Raw genomic sequence first — 17,280 nt, forward strand, 5'->3', positions numbered from 1 at the left:
CTGAGCTGTGCAGGGGGAGGGGCTGAAGGACAGGGCTGAGGGGTTAGAATCAAACACACGGACAAGACATGCTGCAGCTTGGCCTGGAGAGGGAGAGCCCACTGGGGCCCCTCAGGGAGGCCTCCGCCTGGTCTGCACCCCAAAGAGCTCCCCAAACCCACACAGGTTACAGAGATGGAGAGTCAGACCCACACCACACACACGTATACACCCAGACACACACACACACAAACACACACACACACACACAGGTCCACTCTGGGCACATGTCACACAACATGGATGGACACACGCAAACACGTGGACACCCAAACACACACACGCAGAGCCACACGTGTGAATGGACACACTGGCACCTGTGCGTGGACCACAGGGACACATCCTCAACCGTGTCGACTCGCTGCGGGCCTCCTGGGTGCGGACATAGAAGGGGGGAGGGATGAATCTCACCCATGAGGGGACCGTGGAGGGGGAAGGGGAGGTGCAGTCACACACGTGGGAGGGGGGCCTCGGGAGAGGAGCGAACCCCAAAGCCTCCCCTTCGCCGGCTTCGGGCCAGGAGGGCAGCTGCGAGTGGGGAAGGCGCAGGGCGGGGCCGCGGGGGCCCAGCCTCCCCATGCCCCCCACCGCCACCCGCGTCTCCGGTCCCGTCCTGCGGCGCAGCGGCCCAGGGGCGCGCACGTCGTCCCGGGGTGATCGCGCAGCCGTCCTCGGACACGCGCCCACCCCACCGCCGCAGACAAGGCTCCCCACCCCGCGGACACTTCCTCTCGGGCACGCAGTCTCCCCTCCTCCCCGCCCGCCCGCCCACAACCCCCCACAACCCCCCACGTGCACACGCCCCTCCCCACCGCGGACCCCGCCCCGGGGACCCCAGGAGGCCCCTGCGCGCCAGAGTCGCTGCTCGGAGGCTTCCCGGAGCCTTATTCAAACTTCTAATTATGATTCATGCGTGTGATAATAATAATTTAATAATCAGGGAGCCGCGCAGGAGGCATTAACCTCAATTAAGCTCATTACGCCGCCTGACTGCCCCCCCACGTGCCCTCCCGACCCGCGGCCGCAGGCCCGGTGAGTGTGGTAGGGCCACTGGGCGCCTACGACTTCTGTGCATTCATTTACTGAGCGCCTCCTATGTACCCGGCCTTCGCGCCCTCCCCGCACCCTCAGACCCCGCTGGAAGCTCCGGTCCCACCGTCTCTAAGCTCCACGCTCCCTACCCGCCCCACCCCTTCCTCCCAGCACCCACCCAGCTCCCTGCTCGCTCTCCTCTGGGCCAGAAAGGGCACCTTCTCACCTCCCTGACCTTCACCTCCCACCCGCCCTCCCTCAGGCGGTGTGGGGTGGGTGGTCTCCACCTGCCCTCCCTGGTGGCTGGGTGAGTGCCCAGGCTCCTGGAGGGCAGACCTGCCCATCTTGCTCTCTGCTGCCTCCAGACCCAGCTAGCGCTCACCCTGTCAGGCCTGTGGTGGGGAGTGCAGAAGCATGGGCATACGGGAGGGACACACTGTGACCGTGGTGGCTGAGCCAGCTGGTGGACAGGTGGAGTTCTGGTCACAGAGGGAGAAATGGATGGGAGAGCCACGTGAGCCGGGAACCCAACAGACAAGTGGGTGGGTGCTGACAAGGCCACGTTTTCTCAGCCCTGCTGCGTGGACTGTATCAGTCAGGGTTCTGCTGCAATCCTGCTGTGTAACAAATGGCCCCAAAGCTCTCAGTGGTCCACAGCAATGGTCCTTTCCTGTTGGCAGACCAGGATCAGTTGCCAATTGGCACCCCCTCCCCCGCCGGATTCATCAGGTGGGGTTCAGGCAGGCTCCACACTTTCATTCCCATTCCCAGCTGAGGGACCATCAGTGCCCTGGAGCAGGTTCTGATGGAAGAGATTGGAAGCTGCAAGGGGCAGAAACTCAGAGGCCCCTGAAGGCCTGGTCACTCCTGCCCGTGCAGGTCACGTGGCCAAGCCCAGCTTCAGCAGGTGGGAAGCATCCTTTCCCCGTTGGAAGGCCTTGGAGGGGAGGAAGAATGAAGGGAAGGGAAAGCTGGGGGCTAAATTATCCAATCGATGACATTTCTGATTTAACTGGAGCTTTTCCAGTTGCATGGGGCTGGGGGTAGGGGAGACGCATTACTGTAAATGTACACACACGCACTCGGCACAGCAGGGGTGGTAATTCCTCCCTGTACAAAGACTCCCCAGGTCTGTCTCCTGACCACTGATCCCCGGGGAGGCCTGAGCAGAGCCAGCGGCAGCGATTCAGGCGCCGGGGATTCACTGAGGCAGGAGAAATCCAGCAGGGAGTGCAGGAAAGGCAGGGACAGAACAGAGCAAGGATGCCCTCTTGTAGCCCTGCCCCTGGAGGAAGGGTGGTCCCCGGGGACAGGCACCTCGTGTCAGGGCCAGTTCTCCCAAGCAGCTTATGGTGTGAGCTTGACCCACCACACTCAGCAGCTAGAACTGGGGGTCTGGGAGGGGCGCCACCTGCATCCACTGCACCAGGCAGAAAACTGATCAGTGCCAGGTCACACTGTCAGTGGAGGACAGAGCCAAGGTGGCTAGGGCAGGACAGACAGACCAGGGGGGCAGAGCGCTACGGGGGTGGGAGTGCGAGCTTCGGGCCGCATGCTCCGCCCCCCACACTGCTCCTTCCAATCTTCCTCATCAGTGTAAACATGCTTTTGCATTTTGCATCCTGCATCTGCTTTGATGGGGGACACGGAGTTGAGTGAGACACACACATAATGTCCAAGAGCCCACAGTCTGGAGCCAGAGCCAGAAGTGAACACATAAAGGTCCCACGACATGTTAAGACATGACGGAGTGAAGCTCGGGGTTTGGATGGGCACCTAAGACGGCGCCTCCCTCCACGTGGAGCTGCCGCTAAGGTGAGTAGGAAGGATCTGTGTAGACAACGGCCAAGGGCACCGCCAACAGAGGCACTCGGCAGCCAGACCCTCCAGGCTCATCAGGAGCCCTGGACGCAGGATGCAGACTTAGGAGCTAGGCAGCACATCCCACAGGACCCAGTCAGGAAGGCCTTGATGCCAGGCTGCAGAGCCCAGAGTCGGCCCTGGGCCATGGCAGCCTTAAGGAGTTTCTGGAAGAGGAGGAGTGAGACTGCATTTGTGTTTTAGAATGATGGGGATACACTGGAGGGCTGGGCTGTGGCAGGGGCAGGAGAGGCGGTCACCAGCAGAAGATCCTGATACCCAGGGCCAAAGGCACCCCAGACCCTCCACTCGGGAGGGTCTCCTCACCATTCACCTCCAGACAGAGGGGTGACAGAGGGGCATTACCCTGGGGAAAAAAAATGCATAGAAACCCCAAATAACTCTAGTGACCACTGACGGTGAAAATGCCTAAGCTTGGAGCTCTGGGTGCTGGCAGGACCCTGAGGGACAGGAGGGAAGGTGGCCACGTTGGGCAGGGTCAAACCTGGACACCCCTGCTGCCCCTCAGAGACGGACAGTGACATGCAAAGGGGCCACAAGGGGGACAAGGAGGGACAAGGCCTGCAGAGGCAGGGACCTCCCCCCCCTCACCGGGCACCCCACCTGAACTGCCTTCCCTGTGGCACCTGTTTGTGCACATTAAAGATGCTGGCACCAGAAGGGCCCGCCATTCGCATCAGAGCTCCTCCACGTGCCGGCTGGGTGATCGTGAGCACATCATCCATCCTCTCCGGCCTCCGTTCGCTCGTCTGCAAGGTGGTGGCTCCCACCCCTGGCCTGCCCTCTGGTCAGAACGCCTTTTGGAGCCAGGGTGCCCTCTGAGGCCGGGAGAGGGAGCTGGCCGCTGCCTGTACAGCCCGGGCGCCGAAGCCAGGTGCCCCTGCCCTCCACACACAGCACCCTTGGTCCCCCACAGCCTGACATCACTCCCAGTTGTTGATTTTTGTTTGTTTTAAAGGGTTTATAGATTTTTTTTAAAAATTTATTGTATTTTTGGCTGCGTTGGGTCTTCATTGCTGCACGCAGGCTTGGGCAAGCGGGGGCTACTCTTCGTTGTGGTGCGCGGGCTTCTCACTGTGGCGGCTTCTCTTATTGCAGAGCACGGGCTCTAGGCACGCGGGCCTCAGCAGCTGTGGCACTCGGGTTCAGTAGTTGTGGCGCACGGGCTCTAGAGCGCAGGCTCAGCAGTTGTGGCGCACGGGCTTAGTTGCTCCGCGACATCTTCCCGGGCTTAGTTGCTCCGCGACATCCTCCCGGGCCAGGGCTCAAACCCGTGTCCCCTGCACTGGCAGGCAGATTCTTAACCACTGCGCCACCAGGGAAGCCCTGTTTGAAGGGTTTAAACCTCACCTTTGTATCTGACTGATTCCTTGCCTCCAACCAGGCCCAGCGCTACATGCTCTTTATCTCTGAACTCATGCAGCTTACAAGCAGGCGGATTCAAACCCAGGCAGTGAAAACCCCTGCCCTTTGGTAGGTCGTGGTTTGGTCTTGGTGAATGGGCTGCTGACAGCGCGTTGACGGTGCCGGGAGGCGAAGGCGCCTGGGGCCTGGGGCGCTGTCCGCGGTGTTGAACGTGGGCTCCGCGCGCGCTGCCCATGGTTCTGAAGACGACCCGACGCCCGGGCTGCGCGGGGCTGGGGCCCTCTTGTCCCCAGAGCTGCAGCGCAGCAGCCCGTATTCTCTCCCTTCTCTGGTGTTCTGAGTGTGGGGTACCCTTTCTCGAGTAGTCAGGAGACCCCAGGAGAGGTATAGGTTAGAGAAGATGAGGAAACAAATAAGCAGAAAGTTCCCCTTTCACTTGCCAAACTCCAGGTGAGAAAGCGGTTGTGTGGGTCGTTTGGGGGTGGAGAGGCAAGAGGAGGGAGCATGGGGGCTTCTGTCTCCAGGCTCTGCCTCCACCTTCTGCCCCCTCCCACACGTGCACAGGACAGTAGCCCGTTCAGAGAGCACAGCGTCGGCCGCGGGACCCAGGCGGGCTGGGGGAGCCGAAGCATTCATTTGTAGAGGGGATGGTGACCCCTGCCCTGCATATTTCACAGCGATGTTGAGAGGACCCTGGGCGGTCTGGAGTGGGGTGAGCTTTGCATGAATCAAACATCATTCAAATTGGGGGTTACTTATCTACGCGCCCTGGGGACACCTAGCACCGCTGCCCTTCCAGGAGCAAGACGAGAAGGGAAGCCCCTCACCCCACCACCATGTACAGTGAAGGCTGTAATCTCGTCACCCTTCGACCTTCGAGCGGAGGATACGGGGACCTTAGAGGTCATATGGAATCCAACCCCCATAATTCACAGATGAAAAATTGAGGAGGGGGCTCACAAACACATGGTGAGTTAATGGCAGAGATGGTGGGATCTCCCTCCTGCTCCTGCTCCAAAACCTCCCAAAACTCGTTGCTGAGGAGAGGATACTGGCGATGGGTTGAAGAGATTGCGTGCTCCGCTCTCCTCCTCCCCTCCCCTTCCAACACCTCCCCTCCCTCCCCTCTTCTGCATAATCTCAGCCCCCACTCACTCATGTTCCCGGGTCCACTTTGAAGGCCTTTTATCACCAGTCTCTCCCCAGATTTCTACCCTTGTCCATGTCGGTTCCTGCCTTGACACCCTCCCCCCGCCAGCCCACCAGTGACCCCATCTGGCCCTGACCGATGTGCAGGGTGTGTGGGCTTAGCAGCGAAGGGGGGTTTCCTGCCCGCTGGGTGGGTGGAGGCATCCCCAACTTAAGCACTGATTTCACCTGTCATTGCCCACCTGGGGCCCCACAAGTGAAGCTGGTGGCTTGGAGATAACCTGATATGGCAGATGGGCAGAGATTGCACAAATGACGGTCTAATTGACAATCAATTGTGATTAGGAGCAAAAGGACGTCTTTATAGACCCAGATGCTCTAGGTTGAAGTTGGGGAGATGGGAGGTTGTCTCCAGGTATCTGGGAGAGGAAGAGGGGTGCTGTGCATCTCCACGGCAGGTTGTTCCTTAGAGATGGGAGAGGGGTGGGGCAGTAGAGGATGCCACGATCTTCCTGATCCCCGTCCATACACGGCACCCCCGCTTCCCATGGGAAAGCGACCCGAGGTCTGCTGTGTGGCTCTGGAGGTCCCCCTCACACCCCACTGCCCTGCCCCTGCTCCAGACTGCAGACTGCAGACTTTGCAATTCATTCCCTGCCTGCCGAAGCTCCCAGCAGAATGTTTAGGGGCAGGGAAGAAAGGGGAGGGAAGGACCTCCAAACTCCAGGACAGGCACAGTGCTTTCATCCAAGTAGCGCTCAGCCCTGGATCAGCCCACACCTCTCGGCAGGGAGAGCACTTTGCTGTGCTGAGTGTGGGCATGTGCTTTGGCGAGGAGCGCAGTGTGGCTGTGTATTACAGTGTAGTATTCCACTATGCTTATTACATATCGTACTTAACATATTGTATTCTACTTACTATGCTTTAGTGGTAATCCCCATACATTATACTACATCCACATTATATAAAACGCCATTTTACATGTGCTTGTGTTCATGTTGAATGAAAGTTGTACCAAGAGAGCTCACGTTTCTCTTCCTCACGTGTGCGCATAAGGGGGGTGAGAGCAGACCCCTGCCCGCCCCCTGCCCACCCAGCAAGGTGTGGCGGTTTGGACTGCTGCGTTTGTGCCTCGCCTGGTGACCTGCGGAGGGACAGGCATGGAGTGAGAGCATGCCTTTGAGGGGCTTGTGACACTGTGTCACACAGACTCGGCCACCCAGAGCCAGGTCAGGGCCCAGCCCTTGGGACTTGGCCCCTTAGGGTGCCCAGTAGCTGTGCCTCACGGGGGATCAGGCAGCAGCTCAGGGGACAGGGGACCTTGTGTGCCCCTCCTCCAAGCCCAGCCCGGAGCTGGTGGGTGCATTTGTGAGCCACAAGCTACACACGGTGTGCCCGGGTGCTCATGAGTGGATTTGCGCTCGTGTGTGGCGCGCGCTGGAGAATGACTGTGTGTGTGTGTGTGAGTGCGTGTGAATGCGTGTGCACATCTATATTCAAACTTTGCTGGGGGAGGGGTGGAGAGAGCCTAAGAGTCCCTCCAGGAAGGTGGGGGTGGGAAGGAGATAATTACCTCTCTGTGATGAGAGATTATCCACCCTCCTTCCCCCAGAGGTGATTTATAATTTAAAGATAAAGAATAATCAAGTCCTGGCAAGGAAGGACACAGTGTTGTGGGTCTGATTAGAATCTTGGGACCGACCAGCACGCGGGGGAGGGGACCGGCTGGGGGAGGGGAGGCCTTGCCTGCCCCCCCCCCCCCGCCGCCCCCGCCTCCCGCCTCCTCGAGGCTCAGCATGTCCGAGCTTGGCCCAAATTACAGCCAATCGGTCCCCCATTATTTCTCCCAACTTTTAATTTCTGCTTCCAAAGGATCATTGCCCGCGGTAATTGCAAAGGACCCGTCCTTGTGCGCAGAGCAGGCTCCGGGGACCGCAGTGTGAGGCGGCGCACACCGCTCGTGCACACGCCCGCGCGCACACACAGCCGCACACCCTGAAGACACTCGCAGGCGCGCTCCTACCGCCGGCTCCCGCCTGGGTCCCGCGGTCGGCCGGTGTGCCCGTTGGCGGGCGCAGGGAAGAGGGAGCAGCGGCGGTTCCGCCCTCGGACGCCAGCCGGTCCCTCCACCCCGAGGGCCGCAGGGCCCTGGGGTGCAAACCTCGCCGCTGTAGACAAATGTGCACACATAAAGACCCGGACCGAAGGACTTATTTCTCCGGGCGTGGGAAGGGGGAGTTTGCTGCGATGTTTCTCCTTCCTTGAGGCTATCGATTTTTGTGTAGGCCTCCTGCCGTCTGTACGATTTTTTCGGTCCCCATTTTGGGGGGGCGGGGGCGGGGGCGGGGGCGGGGGCGGGAGGGCCCCCCCTCCAGCCGTCCCCATTTTCGATTCCACGTCTAATGAGCGACCCTGGGGGCCGCCGGCCCCGCCCCCGGCGGGGACTCGAGGCCAGGCCCTAATTTGACGACGCGAAGGGGGCGGGGGCGGGAGGAGACAGAGGGCCGGAGACCCTGAGCGAGGGAGGCCCCGAGACACGAGAGGAGACCTCGAGCGGAGCGACGGAGAGAGGCGGGACCGAGGTCCACGGAACGCCTGGGAGGGGGCTGACGACGCGGCGAAGACCCCGGGAGTCGGCCCGCGAGGACCCCACTCCTCGCCCAGCCGCCGAGGGGCGCCGGAGCCTCGGGAGCCGCCAGGGCGCCAGGGCCCCGAGCGCCGTGAGCCGGGGGAGAGGCCGGCCGGCCGCCGGGATGCCCCAGCCAACTCTTAAGGCGCGCCCGGGGGCCTCCGCGGCCCCTCCGCAGACGAATCCCGCAATTCTTTAAGAGCCGGGGCTGTCCCCTCCCCCTCCCCCCAGGAGGCCGGCGCGCCGTTTCCGGACGAGCGGAGGCGCAGCGGCACGACGCGAACCGCGACAGCCGCTCGCGGACCGCACTCCGGATCCGGGCTGTGGGTCTGTCGGGCGGGCCCGGGGCGCAGTCCGTGTGTCCCGCGCGGGACCCGCCTCCTCCGCCCGGGACCGTTCGCAGCCAATTAGGCGCGCGCGCTAACGAGGGCGGCGGAGCCCGCGGCCGCCTGCGGGCGCACGTGTGTGCGGCGAGTGGGCGCGTGGGCGCCGCCGGCGGGGCCGCCATAAATGAGCGGGCCGGGCGCGGCGGGCGCCTGAGGCGGCGGCGGAGGCGGCGCCAGGCAGCCCCGGCCGAGCGCGGGGCGGCACGGGGAGCGAGCCGAGCCGCGGCCGCGGCCGCCGGCGCGAGACCGTGCGGCGGCGCCCGGGCCGCCGGGGATGGGAGCCCAGTAGCCGGAGGGGCCCGAGCGGCCGGAGCGGCGGGAGGCCAGCATGAGCGCGAGCGGCCCGGCGGCTACCGGGGACGGCCCCGCCCTGCCTCCGCCGCCGCCCGGGCCCGGTCCGGGGCCCGCACCGCCCGCGCCCGCCGCCGCCGCCGCCCGGGACGCCATGGACGGGCGCGCTGAGCTGCCTGCCTTCCCGCGGGCCGGAGCCCCGCCGCTCGCCGCCAGCGACACGGTGCCCGCGGCGCCCGAGGGGGCTGGGGCGGCCCGGCCCGGCCCCCCGCCGCGCCCCACCTCCTTCTCGGTGCTGGACATCCTGGACCCCAACAAGTTCAACAGCAGAAGACGCCGCTGTGTGCTGCTGGGCCCCGTGGCGCCCGCGGCGTGCGCCCCGTGCGCCCCGGCCCCCGCCGACCCGGGACGCCCGCCGCGCTCCGAGGAGCTGGAGCGCCGTGCCCTCGCCGCCGCCGGAGGAGCTGGAGCCGGTACCGGAGCTGAGCCGCCGCGTGAGTAGGGCACGGCCGGCACCGGGTCGCGGGGGTAGAGAGACGGGCCGCGTCTACGCGTTTGCGCTCCCGGGACCCCTCGGCGAACCTGGCCGGCCCGGCGCCAAGGCTCGGTGGAAAGTTCGCAGCGCGCGGGGCCCGCACCAGCCCGCCCGCCGCCTGCGTCCGACCCGGACTCCAGGGCCCGCACCGCCCGGTGCCTCCCGGGATGCCTCCCCCGGACCGGGCCCAGGGCTACGGGCTGCATGGCCGGCCCAGGTTTGGCCACCGCGCACCCCCGGCATTGGAGGGCAGTAGGTGGCAGAGGAAGGGGAGTCGTGCGCGGCGGCTAGCCCGTGACCTCCCCACTCCCACCGCATCCTCCGGAGACCTACCTCTCTCTATTCTTTCACTTCCTTCCCCCCCCCCCCTTTCTCTCTCTCTCTTTTTTTTTTTTTTTTTGGACAAATCAGACTAATTGTGACAAAACGCTGGTTATCTCTGGAAAAACAATTAAATTCCTTCGATTACAGTTAAGGGGAAATGTGCTTAGCGGCGGAAAGCGGCTGGTAATGGGGCGGCCCGCAACCCCGACCTGGTCGATATCCCATTACGGCTGCATGCATATCTCTTTCAAGCACCTTGCAAACTCCCCCCGAACATCTAAATTATAGGGTCAAAATTCGGATAATTACTCGATTAAAACCTATTACACTTATTAGGGGCCGCTATTGATCGAGAATTGCATTCGACCGGCTCCTGATTGCTTTTGGTGCCCCCTCCGCCGGCCCTTCCTCCCTCCAACTTCCCGGGCCCTCTGCCCCGCCGGGAGAGGCACGCAGGGCCGGCAGGGCTCGGGTGGGCCTCTTCAGGCGAGGGGCTTCCCGGCACCTGCACTGGGCTTCCTCGCGGTTGGGCGGAGATGAAGGGGGAACAATCGCGGGAAGGCTGGAGGGGAGCCCCTCAGGCTTTCGGCCTGGCGAGGGTTCTGGGAGTTTCCGCTCAGAGCATCCATCAAATGGGGAAGACATCCCAGTCGGAATGCCCAGTTTCTTGGTAGTTTAGGGAGGGAGCTGGGTCAGGGTTCCTCCTTCCTCAGCCCACCCCTGGACAGGGCAGAAGCTGGATGGCAAAGTACTGTCAGGGTCACCTGGGGGACCGTCTCTCCTCCTGCTAAGGGGTATGGGTGGGGGCCAGGATATCTGCCCTGCCGGCCTCCGAGCAGCCCCTGTGGTCACCCTGGAGGAATCTTCCAGGACTGAATTTGTCCTTTATTCTCCAGTCCTCCGCGCCAACCTGACCGGGGCCTGGTGCCGACTGGGCGACATGGTGTTGGGCGCCTGCCCTGGCTTCTCTCCTGGTTGTATGACCACCTGTGGGAGCAGGGGCTGCATAGAAACACCCCTCCTCTCACCTCCCCGCCACCCCTGCCAGGCCCTGACCAGGACAGATGCTTTCCTCCAAATTTCTGAGATTCAGATTGCAGCCACCGCGCGGGCCTCTGCTTGGAGGATCCGGAGCTGCTGCTCAGACTTGACCTAGTGGGGACTCCCAACCCGGCTGGTCTCAGCACTGCTCTAGACCCCTACTGCCCAGGCCAGGCCCTCCTGGTCGGAACCAGCCTGGACCTGCTGCAGTCTCAGCCGAGGGGCCAAGGGTGGCCAAGGTCTAGGGCCCCAAGTCTTGAGGTAGGGATGGATCCAGGGCAACTTTTTTGGTCCCCGGAAATCGCCTCCCCATAGCGGGCTCCAACCTCACCCCAGGACTCTGGCCGGCCCGCTCTTAAATGCCCAGTAATTGGCTGGCTCTGTTGGAGCCTTGTGGTCATTGGAGGGTAATGTACGCTGAAATAAATTAAATGGCCGTTAACTAGTTTGTACATTACGCAAAATGAGTTTAATTAAGTTTGTATCTGCCCCATGGATCGATGGGATCTTTCCCTCTGCCATAAGCCTTGCGGCCCCGTCCTGCCCTGCTGGGGCAAAGGCACGGGGCTCGGGAGATGGCGGGAAGGGGGGCCTCTGGAGAGAAGGAATGCACAGGGGACGGAGAGAGAAAGCGCGGGAGGGTGAGAAGGAAAGGAGGGAAGAGGGCAGGGAAACGAATGCGCTAAGGGGAAAGGGAGGCAAGAAGAGAAGCAACGGAAACAGGAAAAGGGATTCGTTAAGGGGAGCAGGGCGCCGGAGGGGCGAGTGAGCGGAAGGGAGGGCGCCGGGTCCTAACTGTGCTGTCCTCCCTCCCCGCCCGCAGACGCCGGCGACCCCTGCAAGGCGGACGAGGCCGAGGCCAACGGCTACAGCAGCGGCGGTGGCCGCAGCCCGAGCGCAGACAGCGGGGACGAGGCGCCCGACGACGAGGACGAGGACGAGGCGCCGGAGGCGGGAGCGGCGTGCGGCGCGGAGGTGCGGGGAGGCGGCAGTGGCCTCGGGGCCCGCGGGTCGGGCTGCCAGGGCGAGGCCGAGGCGCCCCCAGGCGCTGTCGATGAGGCCACTGTCCTCGGCCCCCGTGGGAACTCGCCCGGAACCCCGGGCCCGCCGGGAGCCTCGGCGGCGCCCGGGGGCGCGGGGACGACCCCGCAGGGCGCGGCGACGGCGACGAAGCCCAAGCGGAAGCGCACGGGCTCCGACTCCAAGTCCGGGAAGCCGCGGCGCGCGCGCACCGCCTTCACCTACGAGCAGCTCGTGGCGCTGGAGAACAAGTTCAAGGCGACGCGCTACCTGTCGGTGTGCGAGCGCCTCAACCTGGCGCTGTCGCTGAGCCTCACCGAGACGCAGGTGAAGATCTGGTTCCAGAACCGCCGCACCAAGTGGAAGAAGCAGAACCCGGGCGCCGATACCAGCGCGCCGACCGGCGGCGGAGGGGGACCGGGGCCGGGCGCGGGGCTGCCCGGTGGCCTCAGTCCGCTCAGCCCGTCGCCGCCCATGGGCGCACCGATCGCCATGCACGGCCCGGCCGGGTACCCGGCGCACGGCCCCGGCGGCCTGGTGTGCGCCGCGCAGCTGCCCTTCCTGTCGAGCCCGGCGGTGCTGTCGCCCTTCGTGCTGGGCTCGCAGACCTACGGCGCGCCCGCCTTCTACGCGCCGCACCTCTGAGCACGGCCTCGGGACAGTACGGGACGCCGGGCCGGGCGGCCCTCGCGCCCCCGAGGCCGCGCCCAGGACCCGAGGGCGCCCGCCGGTCGGCCCTTTTGTAAGGCTAACTCTGTATATAGCCGATTGCTACAGAAGAGTTTTAAATTTATAAACGACTGTCCGCGCGCGTCGGGGCCGAGCTCGGCCCGCTGGGAAGCACTTTGCCGAACTCTACTCAATCAATAAACCGCAGGGGGCCGCGCCCAAGTCCCTCAGGCTCCCGCGTCGCCCGCGCCCCGTCCTCCTCGCCGCCCTTCGGTGGGGACTTCGGCGCGACCGAGGTGCTCCTGGGTGCTCGACCCTGCGCGGGCCTTGGGCCCCAGTTTCCCTGCCGCCCGGCGTCCCGTGGCCAAGCTCGCCCCGTCCTGCGTCGCCCGGGTCCCCCCACGCGCTTGGGAACAGGCGCGCGGCCTCGGTGCTGTGTGCGCTGAGGCTCCGGTCCAGGAGCCCCGGGTCCCCGCTCCTTCCCTTCCCTTTCCCCTTCTTCCGCCCGGGACGCTTGGGGGTGAGGGACGCCCAGCGGCACAGTGCCCGCGCGGTGGGGCCTGGGGGCAGCGCTCGCGCTGGGCGCCGACTCTGCCCCCGCCCCGCTGCGCATCCGTGCGGCCTTCCCTGAGCACCGGGCCGGCCTGAGGAGGAGGGGGCTCCCGCCGCTTCCCAGTGGAGGAAAGCTGGGGCTGGCCGGGATGGAGCACCTGCCCAGCGGCGCCTGAGCCGGACCCCGAGCCCGGCCCGCGGGAGTCCGGTGCGGCCACCTCTCCTCCGACAACCTGCAGCCCGGCTCTGCGCGCGGTCCCCACGTGGGCTCCTGGAGCCCTGGGGAGCGAGGGGAGGCGAGAGGCGGCGGCGCCTGGGCCGGGTGGCTGACTCGAGGCGAGAGCCGAGGCTCGGGGACGCGGGCACTGCCGCGCGGTGAGGGGGGGCCCCGCCGCAGCCCCGCCGGTACTCAAGGTGGGTGTCCACGGTCGCTGGACGCCGGCGCGGTGAAGCCGCGCGCCTGCCCCGCCCTGTGGCTGCTCGGCGGCCGAGCCCTGCGCCCGCACAGGGGACATCCCTCTCCGTGTGCGACTAGCGAGCTCTCGGAGGGACTCTCCCCTGCGCCGTTCAGCCCGTCACCCACCGCGGGCAGGGCTGGGGCTGAGGCCAGGGGCGGGGAGCAGGACGGCCCTGCGGCGGGTGAGTGACAGCCACCGCCGTCCAGGCCCAAGTCCCGGAAGCCGCGGCGCGCACGCACCGCCTTCACCTACGAGAGGGCGCCCCACGTTGTCCTCTCCATCACCAGTGGGCAAAGGGTGGGGGAGGAGCAGCCCCCGACCACCGCGCAGGGGGGAGGGCGGAGGCAGCTGGAACCGCCCCGCCCACTGCTGCAGCCCCCGCCGCCTGGGCCTCTGGCCTCCCGCAGGCTGCTGCTCACCTGCCTCAGACCCCCCCCCCCACCCCGAGTTCCCCGCCATGCACCACGCCGCCTCTGCCCTCGCCAGCAGCTCGGGGCTGGTGCTGCTGAAATTCTCGGAGTATTCTCGCTGCTGGTGGTTAGCCGCCATCCGAATCCTCCCCCCAAGCTGCGGGCAGCCGGAATGTCCCCGAATCCAAGCGGCCGGGGTGCAGAAGGGTGAGGACAGCCCTGGTTTCACTGCTGAGGCCTGGGCCTCCAGGCTGTAGACAGCTGACAGAGGAGCCCCAGAAGGCTCCAGAAGGTTCCAGAAGGCTCTTGGCCTCAAATCATCAGCATTACTGTGCACTTAGCCCCAACAGGATGCCAGGGGCTGCCAAGCAAGAAGCCACAGCCTCCACTTCCAGGAGCTGGGGGAAGAGGCCAGAGGAGGGCAAACCATCAGGACCTTGCAGGAGCCGGACCTGTCCTGCAGGGGTCCCCTGCCTCCCCTAAGCCCACCTTGCTGGGCCGGAACCTGCTGGAACAGAGGGAGAGGTCAGGGAAGACCGGTGCTCCCGACCCTCCACGAGGCCTGGTCCTGCAACGCTGTCCACGGTGGGGCGGGCGGGAGGAAGAGGGAGGGAGTTTCCGACTCGAGACCCGACAGCTCCGGCCTCCTCCCTCTCCCCATCCCGCATCCTGCCCTCACTCACCAAGGTCGCCCAGAAACAAGGCGGCCACACCGCTGGACCCTTCAACATCAATCAACCCTGGCTCAGGACATGGGTGCAGGGGGCCGTTGGAAGCCATGAGGCAGGGAATCAACGCCCCCTGCCCGCCCGGCTCCACCTCCAGGCTCGCAGACTCAGCCCTGAGCTGATACCACAGCCGTGATTGGCCCACACACTAGGCATACACTGGGCCGCTCTGAGCACCTGTGCAGGCCCTGCTGCGGGAGCGGGACGGCTCCCTGTCACTTCCCTGGGCCCCTCCAGTCTCTCTTTGGTGCATGCCTACCATGTGCTGGGTCCTGTGTCAGCCCATCTGAGCCTCCCCACACCCAAGTGGCATCTGAGCTACGGGTATCTGCACATGGTCACATGGGAAGAAGCAGGCTCTGACCCCGGCCTGGGTGCCCTTGCTCCCTCCTGGAGGTGCCCACAGGCCCAGCTCCCACCCCAGCCCTCCCGCTCACTCTCCTATCAGGTCCTCAGAATCCGCCACGTACCTGGGGAACTTGGGGGTGCAGGCTCCTCTGGCTGCTTCCCCAGGGACCCTCCAGCTGGCCCTGCCACCCTTGCTCCCAATAGGCCATGAGAGGACCCTGCCTGCCCAGTTCTCAGCCTGGGGTTCCTGAGCTGGAAGCAGAGGGAAGTGGTGGCCCTGCTGGCACCTCATCCCTGCCCCCACCATGGTCCCACTTTGGTGTCAGTGCCATGAGGACTGGCACAGCTCCAGGATCTTCATGTACTCTGGGAAGGCCCTCCTCCAGCCCCTAGGACTAGCCCTGGCCCCAGACAGCATCCACCCCCAATCCCAGAATGGTATTGAAGTAGTTTCCATCATGTGGAAGGAGCAAGCAAGACACAGCCCCTGCAGGTACGAGCCCGGACAAGAACAGGCACCCAGAGCCCTCCCTGGGGGGCTCCCCTCCCCACACTGCCCCCCAGTCTCCTGCCCAGGGACTGCTGAGCCCTGCCCTCCTCCCCTCCTTGTGCCCAGCCCACAGCTGGCTGGCTGTGGTCCCTTGCTGTGAGTTAGGCTTTGGTTGCATGAAAGAGAAAATCTGAATGAACAGAAGTTGAAAGGAGATTGTTTATTTTTTCTTGTGTGAGGGAATGCTGGCCTTTGGCAGCCCTGGGCAGCTAGGACACCTTCCCAGGGTCCTTGGAGAACCAGCTCTGTCCAGCTCTCCACTGCCTCATCCTGGCTGGGCTGGGCCCTCATCCTCATGGACCCATATAGAGGGTGAGGCTCCAGCCATCACATCCACGTTCTAGGCAGCAAACAGGAAGAGAGAAGAGGGGCACAACTGCCTCCTTTTAAGGCGATTTCCAGAAGCCCATGTAACAGCTGCTCACACCTCATTGGCCAGAACTTGGTCACATGACCACTCCTAGCCGAGGGAGGTTGGGAAATGTAGTTTTTCTAGCAGATGCGCTCTCATTCCTGGTAAAAAGGGGAGTGGGTGCGGGGGCTGCTAGCAGACCTGCCACCCTTGCAGAGCACCCTAGCAGCTCCACCCGTTTCCCTGCCTGCCTGCCCCACTTAACTTTAACCAGCTTTGTTCCGTTTGGGCATGTTGGGGACCCTCAGCCTTACCCAGTCACGGCCACACCCTCAGGGGACACTCACCTGGACTGCAGCCTGCCCCTGGCCCACTGTACTCACTTCCCTGCTCAGGACCCCCAGTGCCCACCGCCCCACCCCCACGGCAGGCTCATGCCACCTGCCCATCCTGCCGCAGCCCTCCCCGCCCCCTTCAATGGTGGCCCTGCTGGCACCTCATCCCTCTCCCCCCACGGTCCCACTTTGGTGTCAGGGCCATGAGGACTGGCACAGCCCCAGGACCTCCACCCCTCCTTGCCGGGCTGCACTGGAGTCCGAATACGCTCTAGTGTCTCCACCTGACCCGGGATTGCTTCCCGGTTGCCTGCAGTGTGGCCCCCTTTCAGAGCCGAAGTTACCAAAAGAGCTGTCTACGCTGGCTTCCCTCCCGCCGCCCATCACACCACCCTCTTGCCCGCCCATAGCCCATCCTGCTCCCTTGCCAGGTCTGCTGCTGCTTCTTCCTGCCACAGACGCTGCCGATTCCTTTTCAAAGCTCGGGGGGACCCATTGCGCCCACCCCTGTCCTGCAGAGGCAAGGATGAGCCCCAAGGGCCAAGCCCAGCTCTTCCCCATCTCATACGTGCCCCCAGCCGCACCTCACTCCCCTCCCAGGACCCACTGAACTCCTGCTCTGTCCCCCCTCCACATGGCAGCTCTCCTGTGGCCCCCTCTCCAGGGCCCCCAGCCCTCCCCAGGCCAGTGGTGCTGGCCCATCACTCAGCCTCCTGTGCCCCTCCCCCATTCCCACCCCTTGCTCCAGGTCAGCCAGCGTGACCTACCACATCCCCCATCCCAGGGTGGCACCCAGGTCTCCATCCTGGGCCACTTAAGTGTCACTCAGCTGACGGACCTTCCCTGGCCATGTGCGGCTTCCTGGAGGGTGTGATGTTTCCACGGGGAAGGGCAAGGCTGGACAGACAACTCGGGGCACCTGGGGGCAGGCAGGGGAGTAGTAGCAGGGAGGGGGTGGGGAAGAATCAAACAGGTCATTCTCAGGGACGCAGGAACTGTCACTGAAGGGGAGGGTGCAGAGCTGAGGCACACAGGTCCACGGGGTAGCGGGGGAAAGTCCCGTCCCTTCCATGGCCACATCCCCTGTAGGCAGGCCACAATTCCGGGTGCCATGTCCCACCCCATACCAGACCCGTGTGGTGGCCCCTTTTGGAGAAGCCCCTTCTGGGCACTGACCTGTTCTCCC

General features: G+C 64.5%; 1 protein-coding gene across 1 annotated transcript; it reads left to right on the forward strand.

The window, feature by feature from the left end:
- The first annotated feature begins 8,809 nt into the window (after positions 1-8,809).
- On the forward strand, positions 8,810-12,337 carry NKX1-1 (NK1 homeobox 1). The gene is made up of 2 exons (XM_059924300.1): positions 8,810-9,266; positions 11,496-12,337. The coding sequence occupies exons 1-2, from the start codon at positions 8,810-8,812 to the stop codon at positions 12,335-12,337; spliced, it is 1,299 nt and encodes a 432-aa protein (XP_059780283.1).
- Positions 12,338-17,280: the final 4,943 nt, after the last annotated feature.

This window comes from Balaenoptera ricei, chromosome 5 (genome assembly GCF_028023285.1).
Source record: "Balaenoptera ricei isolate mBalRic1 chromosome 5, mBalRic1.hap2, whole genome shotgun sequence".
In the NCBI taxonomy this organism is placed as follows: Eukaryota; Metazoa; Chordata; class Mammalia; order Artiodactyla; family Balaenopteridae; genus Balaenoptera; species Balaenoptera ricei.